Below are 25748 nucleotides of genomic sequence, written 5' to 3' on the forward strand. Positions count from 1 at the left end.
TGCCGAACTCTTGTATGCTGCTCGTACCTGTGGCCAAGTGCATATTTAGGTAATTTAGTCTTCACTGAAGAAGGAACAAAATGCTCTTTATTCTACAATAATTGCCTAAATTCCTCCGGGATCTAAGGACCGTGCAAATGATGAGACTATTTATTACTGCTTTCCAACCTCTAACACAATGCCTAGCACACAGTAATCGCTCAATAAACACTTGCTCACTACTGTCTTCTTTGTAGTCAACTACTTTCTATTCATGCTAATCTATCCTTAATTTTTATTGATAATTGTACAGTTAAAAAAGTAACTGAAAGGCAATGTGTGCTGGGGAGGAAGCATTAGGGAGCTTTCTCAGTCTTTTAAAGAAGTGATAGTATTTCATCCTATTTAAAAGTATTCTTTTAGATTTTTAAGATTTGTAATACTTTATCAGTAATATTCTCAGATTTCATCGTTTACACAGTAAATGCAAGTCTTGCAGCGTTTTTGGAAATAGAGGTTTCCTGGAACAAGGGTCACCTTCGAGTCTGCATTCCCAACAGTTAGGTGTATTATTGACCATACTGGTGTTCCACTAAAATTTACATTTAGAGTATTCTTTTTAAAACTGATTTCCTCACAAAGCTCCCCTCTGGTACTGCGCTCATTCTCCTTTATACGTTTCACATTTTTTTATTCCTAAAATTAATGACTTTGTGTCAGCGTATTCTAAGGAACCCATTCTATTCATTTTCTTGCCTCCATCACCCTCCTACGTTCTGGTCCAATTTAAGTGATTCGAAATGTTCATCTTTGATGGCTGTGAACAGTCTTTTCCTGCTTCACAGCATCTTTCTTTGTTTCCATACCAACTTGGAAGCACCTGCGGAAACAGAGAGGTAAACAACCCAGAGGCTAAGAGTTTACCGTTGTGTTTAATCTACAGTCATAGAAATGGGTCCACAGATGCATTCTCCATACACTAAAAAGTGAAAACAGTGCGGTCCTCTGCCATGCCATACATTTACATTTCAGAACCCGCGTTCTGGAAAGCACCCACAGCTTAAAGTTAGTATTTGCGAAAAACAGGTCAACATAGTTTACTGCAGGATACCAACGGATTTGCAATGGCCGCTATACTAACCTTGACTGGTCAGAATAGCCCAGCTAGCTTTTCGTTTAGTAGAACGTTCTTCTACACTCGCTAGCCTTCTTTTCGTGAGGATCTGCCGTACGCAGTCCCTTTCAACAGCAATATCTGCGGGCATCGTGTCGTAGACGTTTCTGTCTGCGACAACCAGGTATCATAAGCGCAATTGCTCTAGCCAGAAGAAATACCAGCGACTGGATTTCTAACTACTTTTTCCTTCCCTTGAGACTTTCACAAAGATTCCTGTGTGCTAACTGGAGAATGGCCTGGATACTGAGCTCTATTCAGAAACACTTGGAGCGGGGTTAGTAAGGAGCAGGTGGGGGATGGGCCAGAAACGCAGTAGCATTTTCTATTTTTAAAGTGGAGACTCAGCAGCGGCCGGAAGTATTTAACTATTTGCACGATACGGAAAGGAAAAATGTGTAAAACTGCATTTCCTACTGGGAAACAGAACAGAAATGAATTCTACGTTTAAAATACGAAAGCCTATTTGAATTATTGACAAGTCAATCCCATGTAAAATTGCCCCTTGAAAACAGCTACGGACAGAACGGTAGAGCCAGAAAGCTCTGTTGTGATCCGTGAGTGGTTAGCCTTTCTTCTTCATCCTCAGGAGTAAACAGTGTTTGTGCATTAGGGTCAGCTGGTACATAGCTCATGTTCGTTTCGTGAGAATCTAACTTTAGAATTGGCTTTCCTACAAAATCACAGTCCTGTTATTATTTATATAGGCACAGCTCACTATTGTGATTTTTTTTGGAGGTCATTTCTAGGCCAAAAGGCGTCAGCGGTCAATTTAAGTACAACAGATCTTTCACCCTAAAAGGCAGAGCAGAGCAGAGAGGAAAAACCGCACCTGTGCCTCGTATTTTTTGCTGGCATGTAAGTTAGAACAGGGTGCGCTGTCCATGACTGAGTCAAGAGCAGCGACTGAACCATGGTTGGTCTCCAGGGATTAACTGAGCTGGCGGTCATGTTACACAGTATTAATATATTGAGATCTGTCTTGATGAAAAACGGCCATAGAGTCTATTACCTACCTTTACTTTTTTATCACTATTTTTTAGACTCCACCTTCTGTTGGCATATACAGAAAAAAAATTATTGGGGTATTGCCTTTACATAACAAGCTGGGTAAGAACAAAAACATTTCATGCGTAAAATTATTTCCCGTGCGCTACCCCGTTAATAGTTGCTGCCAGATTACCTTGCCAGTATTTACCTCCAAGTCATCACTAATAAACACCAATATCTTTCCCTTATCTTGAATTAAGCTTTAATCCTACGAACTATGTGATCTGAGGCACGCAGCTTAATGATACTTCTTCTGTAAAATGAAGAACTTGGATAAGATGACCGTCTTCTGGCTCTAACAGTCTTTGATCCCATTCTTTGATTGGGATTCTATGACTGACATACAAAGGGCAAGGGTATATGAGCTGGACGCATATTACATTACCACAAAGGAGGCCACACCTTCCCAGGAAAATGAGCTCAGGGCCAACTCAGCTGAGGCAGTCTGTATGGGGGGCACATTCCTAGGGGTCCGAGAAGGCTGAAGGGTGGTTGATGAAGGGGCTTATTCAGTCCGTTCTCCCTCCATGTCCAGTTGTCACTAACTGTAGGTTCTTTGTCCCCAGGTGGTGGCCACAGGGGAGTGTGCTGATCTATACAAGCCGCACGGTAAGAATAAATACTAATTTTTTGTTTAAAAAAAAAATTCAGTTTTACGCTTTTGACTTTTTGGCTTTGTACTTTTATTGTTGCAAGATAAATGTAGGAGGCTTTATTGTGAGAGTTGGGATAATTTTTGTTCTTGAACTACACACGTTGTTAACTCAGATGTGTGCTGGGCTGCAGAATACATATAATAGTTCACACATATAATCAAATGGACTAACGGAATAATAATCACTTCTTTCACAAATTTTCAGTGCATCCAAAGCGAAAGTAATTTTAAGAAAGGACTGCAGGAGGGGTGCCTGGGTGGCTCGGTGGGTTAAGCGTCCGACTTCGGCTCAGGTCAGGATCTCACGGTCCGTGAGTTTGAGCCCCATGTCGGGCTCTGTGCTGACAGCTCAGAGCCTGGAGCCTGTTTCAGATTCTGTGTCTCCCTCTCTCTCTGCCCCTCCCCTGTTCATGCTCTGTCTCTCTCTGTCTCAAAAATAAATAAACGTTAAAAAAAAAATTTTTTTTTAAAAAAAGAAAAAAAAAGAAATGACTGCAGGAAATGGAAGGAAAATGTTGTGACAATTAATTTAGTGGAAAAAATAAGGAACAAAATGCTAAATCTATGGAGTAGCTCAACTGTATGATTTCATTTAAAAAATGCACAGTGAAGTGAATGTGTTTCGGTCCAAATCACTTGAATGCTGGATGTCTGTCATTATATAAACATGAGCGCACTGTGAAATATCTGGATATGTAGAAGAATCTAGCATCTTTCCTTGTGTCAATGTAAAAGTGGACTGGATAGGCAGCAGGATATCATTGGGCAGAAGATTTAAAGTAAACTAGTATTCGATACAACGCTGCTGGAAATAATAAAAATTACATTCCAAGTAAGATAACAGATTCTGCATTACTATGCCTCAGAAAAAGCATGTGAGTTCACTAGGGATCAGAGATGACATGCTACTACTCCCCACAAAGGCTAACGTAAAATTCTACATCTTTTAGGAAGGATAAAGGAAACGAAACAGGGCCACTCTATTCCCATTTTAACCAACGCTGATGTGTCTGAAAAGTCGGGGACCTATGTGTGGGCTGCTTGCCAATCCTCAGTGAAAAAGTGCTGTGAAGATTGGAAAAATTTCAAAGAGCACTGGAAATCATCAAAAAGCTAAAGGCACTTCCACCGGAGAGCAATCTGAGTACCTTAGAAATTTCAAAATGAGAAGTTGAAATCTAAGAGGGATTATGCTAGAACTATATACAATCATCCAAGACACCGTTGGGAGTGAATAAACTTTTTCAAGAAATTCTGAAAAACGAGATAGTGGGATCAACTTCTGACAGTTTTAAAATTCTATTTGGGACACAAATGGAAACTGTTTTTGGCTCGCACAACCAGTCACAAACTGCAGGACCTCGCTGGTTCCAAAAGGCAGTGCTGGGCTACCACCTGAATCTTGGGAACAGACGCCCACTCGGATCCAGGTGGCAGTTTCCCCCACTTACGACTACGGAATATTTTAAACCCGGACGCTCTCCACCACCCGATTCAACAGTTAGCAACTCACAATTAGTCTTGTTCCTTCTGTCACCCATCCTACCCCACTCCTAGCATCACGTTGAAGCAAACCTCATTATACCATTTGATCCATAAATACTTCAGTCCACACCTCTAAAAGATGAAGACTCTTGGCCATCGATCAGAACTACAGTATCATAATCATACAAAACGCAGTCATGCTGATATATCATCAAATACATGTTGGCAGTCTTTGTTTTTCGAAGAACAGCTCAGTTCACAAATTGCCTTCTAGAATAATACCTAAATTGATCGTGTTTCCATCCTTTCTCTTAGGACAAAAGTCTGTGATCTCTCTGCTTTCTAAACGTCTTTTTAAAAACGTCCAGGTTCCCATCCCTGAAAAGAAAATGTTTGTCTTCTCTAAAGTACCAATGGCTTGTGAAGTACAAGAAAATATCCTCCTCTTAAATCATCACACAGATATGTTAGATTCCCTTGTACCTGTTACTGCCAAATCTCCACCCTTGCGAAGTCTCATCAGGAGCAGGGCATCGTTCAGTTCTGGGAGGCTGTTCTGCCAGGGGTGTCTTTGCCAGGCCACACGTACATGTGTCTCAGAAACATCGTCTCTGAGCCCCCCTCTTGTCGCTCCATTTTGTTTTCTCTTCTATTTTACTGAAACATGAGTACCTAACTCTGTTGGCCTAGTGATGGGGAGTGAGGGCAGTTGAGGTCTGAGGGCAAACCTGACATGAGTGTCCTGGGGAAAAGCAGAGTGATTGTTATCTAACAGTTAACCTTTGTCCAAGGGTCATTCGCTGCTCCTCTAAAGGTTGCTGGGAGACCTAGAGTGACATCTTGTGGTCCAGGACAGCTTCTCTCTTAGTTGCAACTGAGTGGTTAGGTAAGGCCCCAGGGGTCTGAAAAATCGCAATTAGAGAATACACGGTTAGGACGGTGACACAGCCACACGTATAACACAGTGCCTAACCACAGTGGATACTTTATCAGCCTGGGTGTGCAAGACTTTGAGAATCAATATTATGGAAGGAGGTGTTTTCAATATTACCAACTTGTTTTGGTATGATTTTTTTTTAAAGTATAAGCGTAAATATAAAATCTGGTTAAATTATACCCTTGCGCAAAACATTTTATTGTAGATCCTGAAACAAAATGGAAGGGGCTTCTATTGAGGAAAATGTACCCGTCCCCAACGTCCAGGAAACTTAACAGTGAAGAGTAATTCTCTGTTAGATATCACTTATGGGTGATTTCTACCATAGTCAAATGTTTATTAGTACTGAGAGTTAAAATCTTCTCAAAATATTTAAAATATCATTTTCAACATTATAAAATAAAAGATGTCCCTGGATTTGGGATATTTTTCACTGTACCAAAAGATGTACATGATTTTCTTAAACGCACAAGTAATCCCTATATGTGGAGAGAAAAAAGTAAAATACAATTTAAATTAAAAATCCCTAAGATTCTAAACCATGAAAGGCTAGCATAAACTCAAACTACTGAAGTATATTAATTTCTAGTTGCATAATGAATAAGTTGATAAAATGTCATTCATTCATTCATTCATTCATTCGCTCAGTATCTCCTAGGTGTCTACTAGATGCTGTATCCTGGGTACACAAAGATGAAAAGACAGTCGCCAGCCGCTTGAACCTTAAACTCTAGATAGCATTTCAGAATTACATGAACCTCACTCACTGTCTAAGAAACCTCTGTATGTCCAGGAATCAGGGACTCTTAGAGTCATGACATTCTTGGAAGTTCCCATCTCTAGGTTGCAGTGATGCCCCTTAACTTCAAGAAGTGTCCACAAAATATCTGATTTGCATACAATTTTCACTGAAGTTAAATAAATAGTCAGCGGTAAATAGTGATTCCCAATAAAGAAGAAACGACATTACAGTAGAAGATGACATTGAGAAAGGAAAAAAATACAGAGAATCTAGCCAAAGACATCAATTCTGTCTTTGAAAACAGGATTCAACATTTCTCCAGACTTCTGTTGAACATATTTGTGCAAGAAGGTATATACACTTCTAATTTTGTTTTTCAGCCATAATAAACAGAACTAAAATATTTAAACCTCCCACTGATGTAACTATTGTTTCCCAACTCCACATACATCAGCAACGTATCTACACTTGGCTTAACAGATCTCAGGAGATCCACTTTCTAATAGAACTATTCATTCCAACACAGAGTAGTAGTTAGGGGCCTCAATACTGCCCTCAAATGACCAAATCTGGGTCCATACCCCAGAGGGGGAAAACGATAAACGTGTTACCTTGAGAAAGTTACCTCATTTCTTTGTGCCTCAATTTCCTCATCTGGAAAATGGGATAACAGTCCTACCTCACAGGATTTCTGTAAGAATTAAATGAATTAATATATAAATCAGAACCATGCCTGGTATACAGTTAGCCCTCAAATAATGTTAGTTTTTATGGTATCATCCTGGCTAATGTAGAATTGTACATATAAATGCATCATTCATGCCTTTTTCATCAAATCTTGCCTTTCCATTTAGTAGTAAAGTTAAAAAGCAAATTAAAAACTCACAATGCTCCAGCATTCACTTACTGGTAAACGCCACAAATATTCACGGTTGACTAGTTGCTCAGTGTCTATGGTGTATACAAAACAGTTCTTGGTCTACTGGATATAACTTTGCTACTTTGTAAGCAAAACAAAATAAAACAACCAACCAAAGAAAATCAGCTAATAAAAATTAAGCAACAAAAAATGCAGACTAGAACAGCTGCAGACTCAAAAAATGTCTGTCCTGTGTCAGAGGTGAGTCTACTGGTCACAAAGAAAGAAATGCTGGTTGATATATAACAGATCAGCCATTTTCACATAAAAATTACCAAAAAATGAGAAAATACTTAAAATATTAGAAATGAGAAAATTTTTAAAAGAGAAGGAAAGAAGTCACAAATTTTGAAGTGCAGTAAAACCTTGGATTGCAAGTAACTTGCTCTGCACATGTTCCACAAGATGAGCAAACATTTCTAATAAATTTTAACTTGATAAACAAGCGATGTCTTGCAATAAGAGTAGTACGTGACGCCCAGTGTCACATGATCACAGCTGAGCCAATGGTCCTTGAAATTCGCTTTGATATAAGAGTGCTTTGAATTACAAGCATGTTTCTGGAACGAATTATGCCCGCAAACCAAGGTTTTACTGTAATTGCAAGCAGCGTTATTCTGGAAACATAGAAGTCTCTCAAATATCCTTATCAACAGTCCTTAGGTTCTGGAAGGTTTTACCAGGGGTGATGAAGCTGGATGATTTGGACAGTCCCTGAGTACAGCTTTGTTCAGTTGAATTTTACTTCCTCTTTTCCCTAGGTAAGTGCCCGTTTAACGGACAAAGAAATGAATGACAATTCCTAGATGTGCAATAATGCACTTTAGTGTCTACACTGCAAATCCCTTGATAAAGTTAATTGCCATTCGCCCAGGGCATTCACATGCATAAGCTGATCCATTACTTCACCATGCCAAATTTCTTCCCCAGTTTCCTTTGATTATGTCCATATTCATTCATCTCCAGTACCATCACCCTTGGGTCCAAGGCTTAGACCACGCTACTGGATATTCCTGTACTGTGACAGATACTAACCGTTCTCTCTACATCCATCCTGGCATTGTCCAATCTCTACTGATTAAGTGATATGTCTGGGTTTGCTTCAGAATAATCCCAGGGTGATTTTTGCAGGTTTGACTGTGTACTTCTGCCAAAGCAAGGTTGTATCTCGTAACAGGGTGTTATCTTTCCGCTCAATCTGTGGGCCAGGATGTTATTTAAAACGGGCACCCTTATCATAAAAATTTCTTAGAAAGCTGATGCTTCACGCTAGATTTGGTTTGCTGATATTTTATTTAAGATGTTTGCAGCTATGTTCATGAGTAAGATTGACTTCCTCTAATTTGCCTTTCCTTTACTGACTTTTTCAAGTTTGAGTAACGTATCCATTAAACTCTGATCACTCGGAATGTTCTAGAATGAGGAATTTTTTGTAGCAGTTAGTTAACCTGCCTCTGTAGTTGCAGGTTAAGAATCTTGTGAGGCTGCTGTCTTTACAGGTGTGCTGGGCTTGAAGTTACCATAGGCTGTCTGGCTGACCGTGGTAACAAGAGCCGAATGTGAAGTTGGGGAGAGCAAAGGTGTACCTGAAGCCTTGAGGAAAACCTGGAACAGAGTTTGTCTGTCTCTGGGGTAGACATCCCTGTCTCCTCAGGGATGTTGGTGCCCTGAGGAGAACTGGTGCCTTTCACCCCAGAACGCACACACAGCTGGCCTGGGACTCCGGAACCCAAGTGGACAACCTGGAGGGAGCTGAACTAGCTGTAGATCTGACATTGCCAGATGGCCAGTGACACGTACAAGCAGGGTGGCACAAACGTGGACTGTAAAAGCGGCAGCTCCTCTACTCTGCCATCCGATGTTCTACAAAGTTCTCCTCTGCCCAATCCCAACCCAGACCAACACTAGGAAGGGAATCCTGGGAAGCAGTTTTGGCATAACTAAGTTGACGTGGTACAAAGCCACTAGACGTAATGGTTACTAACTCCATGAAAGGAGCTGGGGACTTGTCCTTGGCTTTCTCTGCTGTCATGGTTCACCTACTAGAAATATTTCTACCTATAATGCTTGGTAGACATCCCAGGTTATATCCTCTGCTCTTGGATGTGTTTTGGAGGAAGTTTTTTTTTTGTTTAAGTTTAGTTTTGAGAGAGAGAGAGAGGGAGAGAAAGAGTGGGGGAGGGAAGATACAGAGAGCATGCAAGTAGGGGAGGGGTAGAGAGACGGAGAGAGAGAATCCCAGCCTATCGGCGTGGAGCCTGATGTGGGGCTCAGTCCCACGAAGATCCTGTGAGATCATGACCTGAGCCGCAATTAAGAGTCAGACGCTTAACCGACTGAGCCACCCAGGTGCCCCTGCCTGTAAGTCTTATCCCGCATTAATATGGTAAAACACTTGCAGGTAATATTTCTCTTGGGTCTATTCAACTTTTCTGAATCCTTATTTTTTAGACGAGTCATTAAAAAATATATATTGCTGGCTATGACCTAAAAAATCTGAAAATGGTTATCTTTAAACAAGAGAACTCAACTTATTTATTTAAAATTATTATTTAAATTACTGACCCATTTAGTTACTTATAGTTAGATTTATTTTTCCCATGTTAGTTCTGTACTTTGTCTTTTCCCCACCTTTTCTATGTTCCTTTGTTCTCTTTCTTTAGTTATTTTGGTTTGATTGATTGATTTTATAATTCCATTTTCCCCTATTCTCCTCTGAAAGTTATATACTGTATTTTTTTTAAACTCTGGGCCTGTTATTTTATTCCAACTCCAACACTAAAGAAAGCTGCAATAAAATTATAGACCTAATCTTGTCTGCAGAAGTGACATATTTCAAGTACAAGTTTGGAGGGACACATGTCTCATACCCCAAAGCACAAATTCCCTTGTTCCCTGGGGTACCAGCTGTAAACCACATGTACATCCATAGCTACTTACATCTGTAGCACAAAATACATACATTGCTAACCATTATCTGCCAATTATCACTCTGCATTACTATATATGACTCATACCTAGAACCTCTCTTTAGAAACAAGACCTCATATCCAGTGCAGAGAAAAAGTCTTTCCCGAAAACTGGCTAGCTCTTTAATACACCTCAACCTTCTCTTGCTACCCAGTGAAAACAGCCAAACTGAACAGTCACTTCAGTGAAAATGACCCATGCCTCGCTTCAGCCACCACCCTCCTTATAGTTTGTCCTCTGAACCTGGCTTGTCAGGAGTTTCCAGATCACCTTAATTACTCCACAGTTCATTACCTGGAAGCAATAAGGCATATTAACAGAAAACTATGCAAACATAATAAAACACAGAAAGATCCCAAAGTTGACCTTGGCATAGATTTAATAAGGAGGGCACTTGTGACGAGCACTGAGTGTTGGATGTGAGTGATGAATCACTCAATTCTATACCTGAAACTAATATTACACGGTGTGTTAACTAACTTGGATTTAAATGAAAACTTGAAAAAGGAAAAAAAAATAATAATGGTTATTTAAACCTTTTATGGACACTTTGAAGACAGTTGATGGGCCAGGATGTAATAGGAGAAAGGAAGAATGATACTGCTAAATCAGGTTTTTCTGAGACAAGATTTTTAAAAGTTGAAAAAAACTCATCTTAAAAAAGAATAATTCTCCAGACCATCTAGCAGGCAGGTGCATTCCATGGGTCCAGGAAGTAAGGAATGGACGCTTTGAAAGATCAAATAGTTTAAACCAGTATGACTGCCCCAGACACAACCACAGAATGCCAGTGTGGGCAACACATGCCAGCGTGTCACTTACGAGGTGAGTCTGGGCCCTGTGTACTGATAATTAGGCGAAAATGTGAACTCCATCATTGAGGATATGAGGAATGCTAAAAAAAAAAAAAAATGCATTTGCAGAAGTAAGTGCTCCTTAAGTAAACAGGATGCCCAGATGTATGCACAGTTAGAAACTGCTGGGTTAATAAAGACAGAACAACACTCAGCTAACATAACAGAAATAATAAGGTACTTCCTTAAAAATGGTAAAGGCTGTCTACAAAACCAAAGAAACAAAAACCTTCAGGAAACATTATACTTAATGGCAAAATGTTGAAAAATTTCCCTCTGAATGGAAAAATTTAAAAACAGACACTAATTATCACTGCTCCGTCAAACACTGTACTGAAGGTTTTAATCCACAGAATAACTGAGGAAAAAGAAAGAATGGCGTAACAATTAGAAAGGAAGAAACACTACTGGCATTAGTCACAAATAATATGATTTTCTACCTAAAAAACCCCCACAGCACCTACAGACTCCTATTAGAATTAATGAAAGTTTGGCAGGTTCGCTGAGTATAAAATTAATATATCAAAATTAATTGTATTTCTCTACGCCTACAGTATAGAGACGGAAAATGAAACAATTTAACAAGACACTTTTCACAGTACCATAGAACAATTTAATACCCAGGAATGAATTCAACAAAAATATGTAAGACCTCCTCAGGGGATAATAATAAAACCTTACTGAGAGACATTAAAGAAAACCTGAATGAATGGGGAAATATATCATGTTTAGTCATTGGAAGGGCAAGTACTGCAAAGATATGAATATCCTTGTAATAAATGATTGACAGGTTAAATGAATCACCACAAAAAACCCGACAGGTGTTTTGTGAACCACAGAAGTTGCTTCTAAAATTTGGAATTACAAATTACTGAGGATGGCCAAAGCCACTGAGAAAACAGAACAAAACGGCGGGGGGAGACGAAGGCTTGTCCAACCAGGTATCAAGGTATTTGAAAGCGGTAGAAACCAACGTAGTGTGGTTTAGGTCTGGAGAGATGTACCCAGGAAGAGAGCCCATAAACAGACCTTTGTATGAACAGACACTCTACTTACACAGAAGGGCTGCGGCAGTGACCATGGTTGACAGAACGTGTGACTGACTTCCTACTAACTGGGAGGAATATAATTGGCTATCCACTTGGAAAAAAGGGGCTTACCACTCAAAAGGTCATTTGCAAATGGATAATTTGAAAGGAAAGCTTTAAGAAGAAAATACAGAAAAATACTTTCGGATGGCTCGGTTAAGTGTCGGGCTCTTGATTTCGGCTCGGGTCATGATCTCATGGTTCGTGGGATCGAGCCCCGTATGGATGCCCACGTCAGGCTCTGCACTGACAGTTCGGAGCCTACTTGGATTCTCTCTTCCTCTCTCTCTCTGTCCCTCCCCCATGCATGTGTGCATATGGGTGAGGGCACTCTCTCAAAAATAAATAAATTTAAAAGAAAAAAATATTTTCATTATCTTGAAGTATGGCAGGAATTTTCAAAGTAAATTACATAAAAAGTGTTAACCGAAATGGCAAATATTTATAAATTTGATTATTTAAAAAATTTTTTAATGTTTTATGTTTATTTTTGAAAGAGAGAGAACATGAGCCGGGAAGGGGCAGAGAGAGAGAGGGAGACTAAAGCAGGCTCCAGGCTCTGAGCTGTCAGCACGGAGCCCGACGCGGGGTTTGAACCTACAGACCGCGAGATTATGACATGAGCCGAAGTCAGACGCTCAGCCAACTGAGCCACCCAGGCACCCCTAAATTTGAGTATTTTTAAATAAAGAACATCTATTCACCAAAAGAAAAACCATAAAAAGTGGGAAGCTGAGCCACAAAAGATATTTGTAAGTAGTATCTTTAAGTTTTTTTCATTTTTGATTTAATTGTTAGAATATATAAATAACTTATAAAATCCAAGAAAAACAGGGCAGAAGACCCAATAGAATAGATGGCAAAATATTTGGTACACACATCACAATAGTGGAAGCACAGATGGCCAATAAGCATATGAAAATGGCATTATTAGGGAAATGAAAATTAAGCCATACGGTTGCATTAGACCATACATAATCTGCGTGCCCGCTAGATTGGCAAAAATTAAGAATATGGACAGTACCACATGTTAACAGTAATGGGAGGGACTGTCAATTCTCATACACTGCGGGTTTCACTGTAGATAAAATCACGTTGGAAAACAGTGTAACACCAAGTAAAAAGCCAAAGTTATACATGCTGTATGACCTGGCGATTCTCCTCCTAGCGCTGCACAAACTTGCGTGTACTCGATGTTTATCTCCGTATGATTCCTAGTTAAGCCAAATTTGGAATTTACAGCGCTGAAGATGAATGAACTCCAGATACACATAGATAAATGCTTCTCTCATGCTGTTCGGTGAAGAAAGTAAATCAGGAACGTATATTTAGAGAATGGTTCAAATTTATATACAATTTAAAAGCAGGCTAAACCAAACTGTCTCTACTTGAGGTATATTCAGGGCAGTGAAGCCCTTAAAGAAAGACAAGAAGACGATCACCGGAAAAGTAGTCACCCTCTGTCCACCCACCCCGTCAGAATAAAACAGGATGTTCTGAATGGAAAGGGGACACCTGGATGCCTTCTGAGGTTCTAGGATGTTCTAGGATGTTCTATCTCTTGATGTAGATGGTGGTTAAACAGGTGTCTACTAAACAATCTTTTACTTTTTTATTATTAAAAAATTTTTTGTGAGAGCAAGAGAAAGAGAGAATCTTAGCACGTTCCATGCTCAGTGTGGAGCCTGATGCGGGGCTCGATCCCACGACTCAGAGATCATGCATGACCTGAGCAGAAATCAAGAGTTCGATGCTCAATTGCCTAGACCACTCAGGTGCCCATCTGCTTTACAGTCATTTATAAATGTCTATAAATGTGTTCTGTTTCTTTTTTTTCCTGATGTAGTTTATTTTATGGTGACAAAAATACTAATCAACAAAAGGAGGCCAGCCAAAAGGATTTTAAGTGGAGGAGGGGGCTAGCAGCAAACCTAACGGTCCAATAAGAGAAAGGGTCGCACTTGGCTCCCGTCACTCTGAGCAGCAGGACCCGGGGCCCCCCCCTGCTCGCCCGCCTGCATGAGTCTGCTCAGCATCTGCTCCGTGCATGAGGCCAGTAAGGCTCTTCTCCCGTTTGTGCAGAAACGTTAGCCATTCGCCTCTCCAGGACAGAGTGCCCGAGATGACCCATGGGCTTTCTCTTCGAACCGCAAGCGTGCATGCCAGCCAGGGAGAGGAAGGGGACCACGGGACAGAGCACTACCCCAGCGTGGCTGCAGAGGAAAGTCGCTAACCATATGTTTCAGGGGACTTTGGGGGACCCCTGAAGTGACTCATTGAAAGCATGTCTGTCTGTAAGACCACAGGGACTGTTCTAAAATAATTGTCATTATGTGTTCTGTGGTGACTCATGACAGTTCTGAGCAGTTCAGTTGAGTACATTCTCCATGTTCTGGAATAGGGCAGGTGAGGTCTCGGGTATGATAGATTCACAAAAGGTAACTCGGGTTCTCTGTGCTGAAAACTCCTCTGGTCAAAAATGATTCACCAACAGGCAAAATAACATGAAAGAATCATAGTGTTTCAGAGCGAAGAGAGGACTCAGATCCCACGGACTTCAGTGATTGACGGATGGTTTCAAAGGAGCCCCGTGAGGCCAGCAGACCCACCGTGGAGCGTGCGGGCAAAGCCTGGGGCTCTGCCTTCAGACAGCACAGCGACCACTCTATCGGCTAAATTGAGCTTCTGGAGCAACAGAGAAAATGTCAGTGGCTTAAAAAAAAAAAGCCTTCAAAACCCACTGATTTTGTCTAACTTCTTCATTTTGCAGGTACAGAAACCGAAATTCAGAGAGGGTAGGTGCTGTCCTCAAGGTCATCCAGAACATTACCAGCGAAGCAAGACCGGAACCAGCCAGGATTGTCCGCTCCCCACCAGTGTTCTTTCCATCTGCCCTCGACATCGTGGGCAGACACACTAAACCGGTGAGCGCAAAACCAGGAAGGCAAAAACAGATCTAACGACCTCTGGCCCCTGCGCCGTAAGGTTTCTGTAAGGACTAAATGAGCTCATGATCGCAAGGGCTCCGGACAGCCCATGGCGTCGGACGGAGACCGGAGTTGGTGTTTGCTCTCAGATTCTCCTAAAACGACACTTTCCTCGCCCTTCCTTCTCTTTCCCCGCTTGGTTACAACGTTCTGTCCCTGCCGACTGCCAGCCTGAAATTTACACAGGTCCACAAACCCATACAAGGAATGAAATGGGCAACCCGTGTTCTCTAGTCTGAGCCCGACAGCTGCTGGGGAGAAAATCCGATATGCGCCACGGACAAGGACTTAACGTGAGAACAATTTTACACATAATCCTTCTCCTCCCCATAGTTCTAGCCACAAATGGTTTTACCCCCACGAACCGTGTGTTCACGGAAGGGTCAGGCGTCGGCAGCAGCTGCGGGTTTTACGTTGACTTTGAAGGGAGAGGCGAGCTGACGTCCGTGTCTGCCGTGTTGAACGTACTTGGAGGAGCAGGGCTTTAGAGCAGGAAGCTCAGAAAGTCAGGAGTCCCAGGTGTGCTGGCCTCGGCTCGAGCTTGGTGTGAGCGGGCAGCCTCACATATGCTCGGGCTGGCCAGCTGCGGTGTCCCAGGGGCCGGTCTGTCCTTGTGTGTCTGTCCAATCTGTGTCTACCCCCGGCCGTAAGGGCCACTGCTCCGTTTTGCCCTCGTGCTTCCTTATCCTGACACCGACATAAACCAATCCCCCTGCCCCCTGCACTCCTTCAGCCGCCCCGGTACAAAGAAGCCACTTGCGTGACGGGCAAAAGCAAGATTAAAAAAAAAAAAAGTTTTATGTGTATCATTCCTACCACTTTGGTAACTAAAACAGACACGACAGAATTTGGGGCCCAGGCCTGAAGGGTGAAGAGCTAACATCCAGAGGTATTGTTTGCAGCACGTACTGATCTAGGTTTTATGTCAGCCAAGCCCCTTCTCATGATACCTTCTGACACTTGACAAGAGAAGACAAGAGAGTCATCTCCTCTCAGTTATAGTTCTGACGTATGGCGTTTCGGGTGTTTTCTGTTTGTGACACACGCTTCGCAGTGCCCTAAGGAGCATCCGGTTTAAAATGAACAAAGGATGAACATTTAGTAACATTTGAAGTTTGGCTCAGAAAGTTAAAAATTTTAAGAATAAAAATGCATTCCCTGAAGGTGAAAAATCAAAGAGTAAACAGATAGCATCCCTCACCAGAAGGGAAGCGGTCTGGGTTCGTAGGCGATGATGAATAAGACACCTGAAGATAGGTACGCTGTACGAGTCAGTGAAAAAGAGACAAGGGAAAGGGTTTGTTTGGTTCAAGGAGGACAGTTAGTGGCAATCCAGGAGGTAAAAAGGAACCAGGGAAAAGGGACAGTAAGTCTGATTCAGAAGGACAGGGAGTGGAGGGCGTTACTATAGATTTCGATTCTGGACAGTATTGATTTTCTGTCTTCATTTTTCCTTGAGAATTAACTCCCAGAGCCTCTCCACGAACATATACGTAGTGTCCATATGGGTCCACACCACTGGGCGAGGCCTGACAAGAACACGCAAAAGCCTGTGTGGAAAGTGGTAATAAAATCCATGGGCTTGAGTGATAGTGAATCCTCCTGCTTTCTACCTTCCTTTTTGCCTCCTTCATTTGTTCCTTCCTTCCTTGATTATTTGAGTCCCTGCCACATGCTAGGCACTCTTCTGGGCTCCGAGGATGACACGAACCTGTGTCTCCAAGAGGCTTACAGGCTGGTAACGAACCGGCCCGGTGGCAAAGTCAATGTTGAATCTGTTTAGGATATCCCATGGACGGTGAGGGCGGGGGCGTGGTGGGGAGCAGCACAGGGCACTAAGGGATTCTGTGTCTGGCCGGGATTATCTCAAAGACCCTGAAAGAGAGGCTGAAACCAGAAGCAGAGATAGTTCCGGAACACGGACACTACTTGCTTCATACTATGAACCAAAGAAACAAAAGCCCACAGAATGGTCAGGATGAGTGATGTCAGAAGCAACATCAAAACACCAGGGCTCGTGTTTTCACTTTCCTCTAACTAGATCAGGAGCCTTGAGTGAGTTCCTCTACGTTTTCAACGGTTTCCTTCTTTGCAAAAGAAGCATTAACGCCATCGACTTTGTAGAGGACAGTTATGAGGATGACAAGGGATAGAATGTATGGAAAGACTTGGTGAATTACAAGAAAAATAGACCATATTATCATCAGAAAGTGTAAGACAGGTCACGCAGAGTCAAAGCTGGGAACAGAAAAGGTCAAGAGACGTGCTAACCACTCCTATTAGGTCCAATTACAGGGAATTTGAGAAACAAGAGATTCACTTTTTTTCCATTTCTCATCTTCTCCTCCTTCTCCAACATTAACCATATAATATCTACTAGGAAAGCATCTCAATTTAAGAAAATGTGGTATATGAAACATTTATACTTACAAAATAAATAGTTTCTTTCCAAAGGAACTCCTTTAAGTGACAAGTTTACATGGTGAGACAAAATCCAGTGATTTACTAAGAGCTGTTTTGTACGCAACTTATAAAGTACAACTGTGCCCCTCTCTCTCCCTCTCTCTTTATGTATACATATACATATACATATACATATACATATACATATACATATATATACACACACACATACACACACACATAAGTATATATATATTGATCGGTATATATATGTGTATATATATATATATATATACACATGTGTGTGTGTGTGTGTGTGTGTGTGTGTATATATATATATCAATCGGTATTTTACCAAGTTTTAAAGCTTCAAAGGCACCTAGGATATGGCTATTAGGAAAAAGAGCATGTGTGTTAGAATATTACAATTCTGTATTATAACATGGAACTGATGTCTATCGTCTCATGAAACAGAAGGCCAGTATCGTAGCGGTGTCATTATTCCTTAAACAGCCTACGGCAAACCAGGCTAGACTCAAGACACCTCATGAAAATGTCGGGGTCGTCAAACACTGCTTTGTTACTCAAAAACGCTGCTCTCCAGTTAGGGATATCGCGCTTAGACATTCCATTTTGAGAAAGTTCTTTGTCCATTATCATATTCCTGCCAAATTTCAGTAGCAAGGCCTCATTTCTGATTTGAGGTTGAGGTCCACACCGGGCCATGTACACTGTAGGTCCATGCCGGGCCATGTATATTGCAGGACAGCAACTGGTCCCTCAGACCTTGGCAACTAACAGCCTTCATATCCCTACGGCTTACATCACTACTTTGTTCCCAGGTTATAACGCATACAGTTTAATGGTCTCTTACTCAAGAGGCAAGACGAAATCATTATTTGTGATTTATTATTTTCTCAACAGAGGCATAGCCACCTTCAGATAACCTCTGCACTAACCTCATAAAGAAGCAAGTGTTCCAGGAAGCTCGTGGAGGGATATTTTGCAAACCTGTGCACAGGGCCCCAGACAATTTAAAATACTGATAGGCTCTGAGCTCTTTCAGTGAGTCTATGACATAATCCTGCGTCCGTATTTCCAGTTATAATCTGCTTCTTTTTTTTATAAAAGGGTTATTTTTCTCCCTTCTGATGAGAAAGAAAGAAAAACAAATGCTTTTTATAAGATATGTCCAGTGAAAACCTATGTTTTGCTAGCTTCCTGGAGAGGCTGGCTGGCAGAGAGAAACAGAAAATAAAGGAAAAAAGCCGAATCCCTCCACAAACTGACTCAGCCCTTCACGGCCAGTGTTGTCATTATTGTTTTTTGTCTTCCCTTTTCAGCTGCCAGGGATTAAGAGGAAAGAAAATCAAAGGGCAAGAAAGTTTGGCAGAGAAAGTTAGTATCTGGCGCTGTGATACTTTGGAGGTGCAGCAGCTTCAGCTCCTTCCATGGCCCTCGCTCCAGAAAAACAAAGAGAAATTTGGGATACGCCATTGTGCCTCTACAGCAACGCCTTTGCGGGAAAGGTGAGGTTTTCCTACAGCAGAGCCGTGAGCAGGTTGGCCCAGGAACATTCCCGTCAACAAGAGTTCCTTTGACAGAGTAAGATGGCAGAAGAAATGTCTGCAAGTAATTCATTTTTTTCATATTTATTCATTTTTGAGAGAGAGAGAGAGAGAGAGAGCGCGAGTGAGCGGAGGAGGGGCGGAAAGAGGCTGGGGCCAGAGGATCCAAAGCGGGTTCTGTGCTGATAGCAGTGAGTCCCATACAGGGCTCAAACTCACGAACTGTGAGGTCATGACCAGAGCCGAAATCAAGACCCGGATGCTTAACAGACTGAGCCACCCAGGCGCCCTTCAGTTGGTTATTCTTAAATAAACACGTGAATAAAGCCAACCACTTAAGTTTCTGAGACCATCTACCTGAAGAGCTAATGCGACGGTGGGCAGATTGCCCAAGCATTACTGTGTGCTTACAGCAACTGTTCAGCAAACACCATTTATTATAATTTCACCATGGGGCGCCCGGGTGACTCAGTTATTAAGCATCTGACTTTGGCTCAGGTCATAACCCACAGTCTGTGAGTTCAGGCCCAGCGTCAGGCTCTGTGCCGACAGCTCCGAGCCTGGAGCCTGCTTCGGATTCTGTGTCTCCCCCTCTCTCTGCCCCTCCCCTGTTCACACTGTCTCTCTCTCTCTCAAAAACAAATAAACATTAAAAAAATTTATAATTTCACTATCTTTTTTTATTGATGCCTCTCTGAGCTACTAAACTGTGGGCAGTTTTGTACCGTTTTTGAAGAACTGTAAAGTAGCGTACAAAGAGCTCACTGTTACAGAGTAACTATAGTCCACAACACTGTGACGAATGGTTTAAGTAATTAAAGTATATCTCATAGAAAATGTACAATAACCCTCTGAAATAAATATCATTCTGTCTGTTTTACTAATGAAGACACTGAGGCTGCAGACTTTAAACAACTTTCCTAAGATCTCACAGCTGGAAGGTGCTAGAACCATGACAGAATAATTTATGTATGGCTAAATCACTGTTATCTGTAATGGGATTCGAAACTCCATTTCCCCCTGATTTAAGGTATTTTCTTTATTCCATTAGTCTTTGCTGAGTTTCTTCAATATCCAAGGCATTGTTTTTCTTATATGCCACTGGCTGTTATTTCAAAGACCAAGTGACTTTTCGCTTAATAAAGAAGTATAATTGCCTGCAGTATTTCCCTGCAGTCTTGCTATAATTCAGTATCCAAGTATTTGGCAAGAATCATGTTTGCCTCTTGAGCCTCAGATTAATTACGAACTTCTTTTCTTTTCCTTCTAGTTAAATCCCTTGTCCTTCAAAACTCTAATTTTTTTTAATAATCAAAATATTTTGTTACAATGCTGTAGAACCAGGTTTGTGGTCATTTGTGTGTGCTATTTAAAAAGAACCTTGAAATGATTATAAAAATCTCTAATATTGCATCTAATTAATTTTCATAAATCAAAATTCCTTTAAAAAATATTATTACTTCCAACGGGCCCTAAACATCGAGCGCATTTAGACAGATTCCCCTTTCCTCCACATTCCTAGACCATCACGCCAGTTAGGTATAAAAGTATTTTTTCAGGACTTAATATTCTCTATACAGGAGATAGTCTCTCCAACCCAAATCACTCTTAGTTTGTTGCTTTCTTTGAGTGACTGTAAGTAGCCATAAAACTTGGCTTCTAGACTAGATTTTACCAGATGAGCAATTTCATCATAATGGCGGAATGGAGAGAACAAAGCTCACATTTTTGTTTAGCGTCCTTTTTCTTCTTGGACAGTCACTATGAAGAAATATTCATTCCTTCCCAGACTCAACAGCTGTGTGATCCTGTGGGTTTGAACTCTGAAGGAACTAGCACTTTTTCCTTTTCCTAATTCCCCATTCCGGATAGAGAGAGAAGTCAGACCCAAAGCTTCCAAATTCAGAAATTCATTTGGTGCTCCACACTGTGCTGAACGTTCTGTATTACTTGCCCTTGATGGATGATAGGAATCATCATTACTCTAGTGAATGAGGTGGTGTGGAAAACAGACGGAGCTCATCAGTCTCCTCAGTAGATCATCAGAGATGTGTTTGGTTGTTACGAAGGGGTTCCGTTCCCCCCAGACTCACAACTTACGTGCTCCTTACTGACTGCCGCTGTGGTGTGTTGGGAACTCTTTAGAATAGCTTCCTCCCACGCTTTGGTAGCAGTTGACTCTACCAACTGACAAGGAATTGCGTGGCATTATGAGGGCGCAGAGGCTCCGCGGGCCTTAACTTCCATGGCTCTCACCGTCCGTCTTCATTTAAACCAAGCTGCACACTTGATGACTGAGACTAAGCCAGCGTTTCCATTTAAGAGCATGAATGGCACTTCGGTATCACGTTTCAGTTTGTTTGTCCTCTGCCCATAGTTTAAGACTCTCAGCCTTCTGGAAAGAGTGGCTGTGTTTCTGAATGTTTCTATTTTGCTCAGTAGGTAATGGTGGCATGGAAATTTTAGCTGCCCTCACGGAGACAGGATGGCTGCCTGCCACTTCCCATGCTTGCCCACATTCCTGACGCGCCCAAAATGTTTACCGTTGTTGTGATCCTTAGGAAAGAATGCTGAAAGGTTGCTCAGTTGTGACTCATTTTATGAGGGGGTTAGGTTCCCTGAAGATGAATGTGACCTACATCCTATTTTAAACAAGCAGACACCGTTTATTTGTAAACACCATTTTATCCTTTCTTTAAAGAAAAATTCCTCTGAAAGTCCACCTTCTGAAACTTCATAAAAGTAGGGCTGTCCCGTTTAGAAGAAGGGGCCCCCCCGGGAACCCTGTCCCTGCACGCTGACACAGCCTCTCCATCCCACAGGCTCTTCTGGAAAACTCCTAAATCTACTTAGAGGGCAGATTTTTTTTTTTTTTTTAATCTGTCCCACAGTAACTGATGGAGAATTAGAAGATTCAGAAAAAAAATCATTCTAATAGATGTCCCCAAACCTAAATTTCACAGAGTGGACTGGTTTAATCACAGGCCACCTGGAAGGGTTGGCAATTTAATAATTTATGAGACTCTCCTTCCCTAATCTGCTATCCGGTGGGCATCTGCAGTCTTAAAAGCCAACGGTCTCCTTTGTAGCATTGCTGAGAAAAGGCTGGAAAGAATGAATGATTTGTTCTTCATGCAGCTGGTAGAGAAGAAATGCCAAAAGTTCTACGGACTCCATAAGGAAACTCTTCTTTAAAAAAAAAAAAAACAACTTTGTGAGCATGGTTTCAAATGAAGAGGCTTTCCAAATACCCCACCTGCTCTCAATGCCATGGTTCATCTATCACTGGGGACAAACCTTCCTGTCTTCTCCCTAGGTTGGAAAATGAGCTTAATGTGCTAAATTGTTGCCGGAATCCACAGAACCACCAGAGAACCACTCCGAAGACGCGTCCTGCTGATTCCACGAGGAGGAGGTATTTTGTCTTCTCTGAGATGGAGTTTGCGAAGTACACATAGGGACGTATTAACTCATTACACCAAGGATTCTATAAAATACTTCCGGTGGTAATTATTTCCATCCTTAGGGAACGGCTCTTTTTTGTGTAGCCTGACTCCAGTCAAGGCAGCAGAAAGCTCTTACCAGAACTATTGTGGCTGTCTGATTCGAGAAGACGTGCCTTTACTGTTCACACTGGCACCAACCGCCCCTCTATGGATCCTTATCTAACATTTACCCATCAAGCTTTGCCCCAGATGAACCAGGCTTGCTTAGTTCCACATTCTAAACGTCCTCTCTGCGCTTATCTCCAGCTTGGTGTCATCGCCACTCGTGCATAACGAGATGCGGTCTGCCTCTGAAATTGACTCTCAAGCCCCACCTTCTTGATGAAGGGCCTGATACTCTCAGGGCACTTCCTTAGAAAACACTCATTACGGAACTGAACCGTTTTTATCTTAGCACCGTATGGATTTCTACTTACTTGCTGTTTGACTGTTATATATGTGCCGTTTGGCCCCACATCACCGAGTCTCCTTTGGCTCATAAGGGAAGTCATGCCGCACATGTGGTAAATATATAAATCTCTCTGTAGGTGCACGTACATAATATACAGACACATGTATTCATCTATGTGCGTGTAGCAAGGACACTGGGCCGGAAATAGGCGTCCAAGTACTTATCGAACTGATTTAAATTCACACCTGTATCACTTATGCCAATTAACAAGAAAAAACTTACTTCATTAACTTACTATCTTCTAAAAGACAGAGTAAATTCAAAGACAGAAGGTCCAGACCTACTTTTTATTCTTCAACTGTCCTTATTATATAAAAACTATAGAACTGGTTATAACAATGCCTCCTATCAATATGTGCAAAATTCATTTTGAAATTTTTTACTAAAATACCTGTTATTTTTCAAAAGCCTTAGTGGATAAATAATAAACATACTTATTCTTGCCTAAAAACACATTCTTTTTTTTATTTAAAAAAAAAATTTTTTTTAACATTTATTTTTGAGACAGAGAGTGAGCATGAACTGGGGAGGGGCAGAGAGAGAGGGAGACACAGAATCTGAAACAGGCTCCAGGCTCTGAGCTGTCAGCACAGAGCCTGACACGGGGCTCGAACTCACGGACCGTGAGATCATGACCTGAGCTGAAGTCGGATGCTTAACCGACCAAGCCACCCAGGCGCCCCAAAAACACATTCTTTTAACAATAAAACTTCGGGCTTTTAGGTAAAAATTTAGGCAAGACACATGTGAGTCAGAAATAATAATAATAATAATAATAATAATAATAATAATAATAATAATAATAGACTGAAAGATGAAACAGTGAATGGGGGAGTGAAATTGGGGAATTTGGATGGTTTTGAGCATTAAAAATAAGGATACATGCACGATTATGGGAGACAAAATGCGTGCTGTTAGTACAACTTTATGTAACTGACATGTCCCAGGCAGAACTATTCTTATCCCTACGCTCTTGCCTCTTTGCTCCCCAAGCTCTTCTTTAGCCTTGTAAAATAGCACATCCCACATTTTTAAACTACTCGGTTATCAATCTGTCTCCCAGTAGACTACACACACCTTTAGGAAAGGGACCGTGGTGCGTTCGTACAGTTTGTCCTTAATGCCTAGCCCAGTAAACACGGTAAGTAATAAAGGAGCAAGTCATCGAATGACCGAAGGAAGGGAGAGGGAAACAAAAGGTACGAGAAGAATATTCCTAGGAAAACCAACCCCTCGCGAAGTTATGAGTAGGCCAAGTTCTTTAATTCCAAAATTCCATTCATTTCTCCAAATACAGAGGAAGAGCAAAGATACTAACATTAAAAACACGACACTCTTTGTGAACCTGGAACTTTGTTCCCAGATTCCGTTTTTAATTCACAGTATTATAATGGTCTCTTCCCAGAAAAGTGCTCTGACATTTCCAAAAAATAGTAGAGCTTGGGCAAAATGAAAATTGCTTCAAATTTTTTTGTAGCACTTTTGATTATAATGCCGTGTCTTTTGTCACAGATAACAGTTCTATTGATTCAAGTTATTCTTACCTGGAGCTCCATCTAAGTATAGAAAATGTGCCCAAAGCTGTCACATCTTCACGGTATTTTTACACCTTTATATAACGCACACCATGAAAGAAGTCATCCTACAGATTTGCCTCTTGAAATTTTTCACTGCTGAGATTCTGAGGAAGTTCCTAACATAACTAACCCCACACACAATCCACACGGCAGCACCGAAAACTACATAGAATAAGTTGCTCCTTGAGTACAGGTAAGATGAACATTACTGCTACTGGAGTTGTTGGCATCTGACATATAGTTAAATTCCTAAAGCTGTTTTTAAACCTAGGATGGACTTTTTGATGGAGGAAAACATGACATTACATTGCATAAAATTCTAGCTGCTTTTCCTACCCAGCTGACGTTGTTCTCCAAGATTCCCGGCACTTTTACCATTTGGCCTTTGGTGGCACATGGACACTGGAGCCTATTTTCAACAATATATACGTCAAAAAAAAAAAAAGGGGGGGTTGCATGCTTAATGGTCACCCTAAAACCAAATTCACAAAATCATAAGAACACAAAGCAGTCCCTGAAGAGTCTGCATGTCATGAGACTGTGTTCCAAGCAGCCTCACAGGGAGACATTACTTTGGTGAATTTTTCCACAGTGCAAAATCCGGTCCATGGCTTTGCACCCTCAGCAGCCCGATCTATCAGCAAAGTGGGAGGAAATGCACACGCCGGAGGCGGGCTTAGAACTCAAAGAGCACAAAACGCTAAAGACTGCTGTCAAGATCCAAATATGTTAATTTACAACAAGAAGCAGAGTGTCAGAGCACAACACCCGTGGGGGCAAGCCAGCTCATTCTCTTTCTGTAGACACACCTCCCGGAAGAGCCAGATCATAATGGCAAGGTCACTTGGTGATGAAAAAATGGAACAGAAGTCTTACGTAACTCAAATGGAAGGCCAGGATTCAGATTCCAGTTCCACCACTTCCTGATTTACCCTGATGTCTCACAGGAGGGAGCAGTGACCCCGCAGACTCACCTAGCAGCGAGGGGTCCACCCCCCACCCCCCACCCCCCACCCCTGCAGTGGCTTTGGCTGGGAACTGCAGGCTCACCTCCGTGGCTCATCAGTCCCTCTGCTGAATGACAGACGTTTCCTTTAGATGTGTCCATGTCTAACTCTGGGAGACAAACAGTTACCCTAAAGGAACCTCTGCCCTCTCTGCCAGTGCCATTTAAAGGTGTCATCGGATTCGTTTCTTTTTTCTTCTTCTTATTTATTTGTATCATCATTCTTCTTTTCTGTTCACGCCACCACCACCAGGCAAGTCTGGCCCCACATCTCCCCAAGGCAGGAGCCTAACTGGCTTACGTCCCTCAAGCCTGTCTCATTGTCCAACTCCAAAGATCGCTACTACATGCACACGTACTTCAGGTTAAGGTTCTATACATGTGTTTTCCCATTTCC

General features: G+C 41.7%; 1 protein-coding gene and 2 long non-coding RNA genes across 7 annotated transcripts in view; 2 read left to right on the top strand and 1 right to left on the bottom strand.

Annotated features, from left to right (window-relative positions):
* The window catches only part of ASB5 (ankyrin repeat and SOCS box containing 5), a 55716-nt gene that overhangs the window by 25470 nt on the left and 4498 nt on the right, over nt 1-25748 (bottom strand). Inside the window, exon 1 of one of the 5 annotated variants that reach the window (XM_040489870.1) lies at nt 4827-5088. The exons of 3 other annotated variants lie outside the window; for them this stretch is intronic. In XM_040489870.1, the coding sequence (XP_040345804.1) occupies nt 4827-4863 (37 nt within the window). In that variant the 5' untranslated portion in view covers nt 4864-5088. Of the gene's footprint in view, nt 1-1120; nt 1350-4826; nt 5089-25748 lie in introns of those variants that run through there. One more of the 5 variants, XM_040489868.1, reaches the window with a different exon arrangement.
* LOC121039639 (uncharacterized) lies at nt 2656-15673 on the top strand. Its single transcript, XR_005794898.1, has 2 exons — nt 2656-2812; nt 14624-15673. It is a non-coding gene; the product is annotated as an uncharacterized LOC121039639 (long non-coding RNA).
* LOC121039638 (uncharacterized) lies at nt 18730-25742 on the top strand. Its single transcript, XR_005794897.1, has 3 exons — nt 18730-18875; nt 22128-22226; nt 24281-25742. It is a non-coding gene; the product is annotated as an uncharacterized LOC121039638 (long non-coding RNA).

The sequence above is a fragment of the Herpailurus yagouaroundi genome, unplaced genomic scaffold, assembly GCF_014898765.1.
Source record: "Herpailurus yagouaroundi ecotype Mexico unplaced genomic scaffold, PumYag 181, whole genome shotgun sequence".
NCBI classification, from domain to species: Eukaryota; Metazoa; Chordata; class Mammalia; order Carnivora; family Felidae; genus Herpailurus; species Herpailurus yagouaroundi.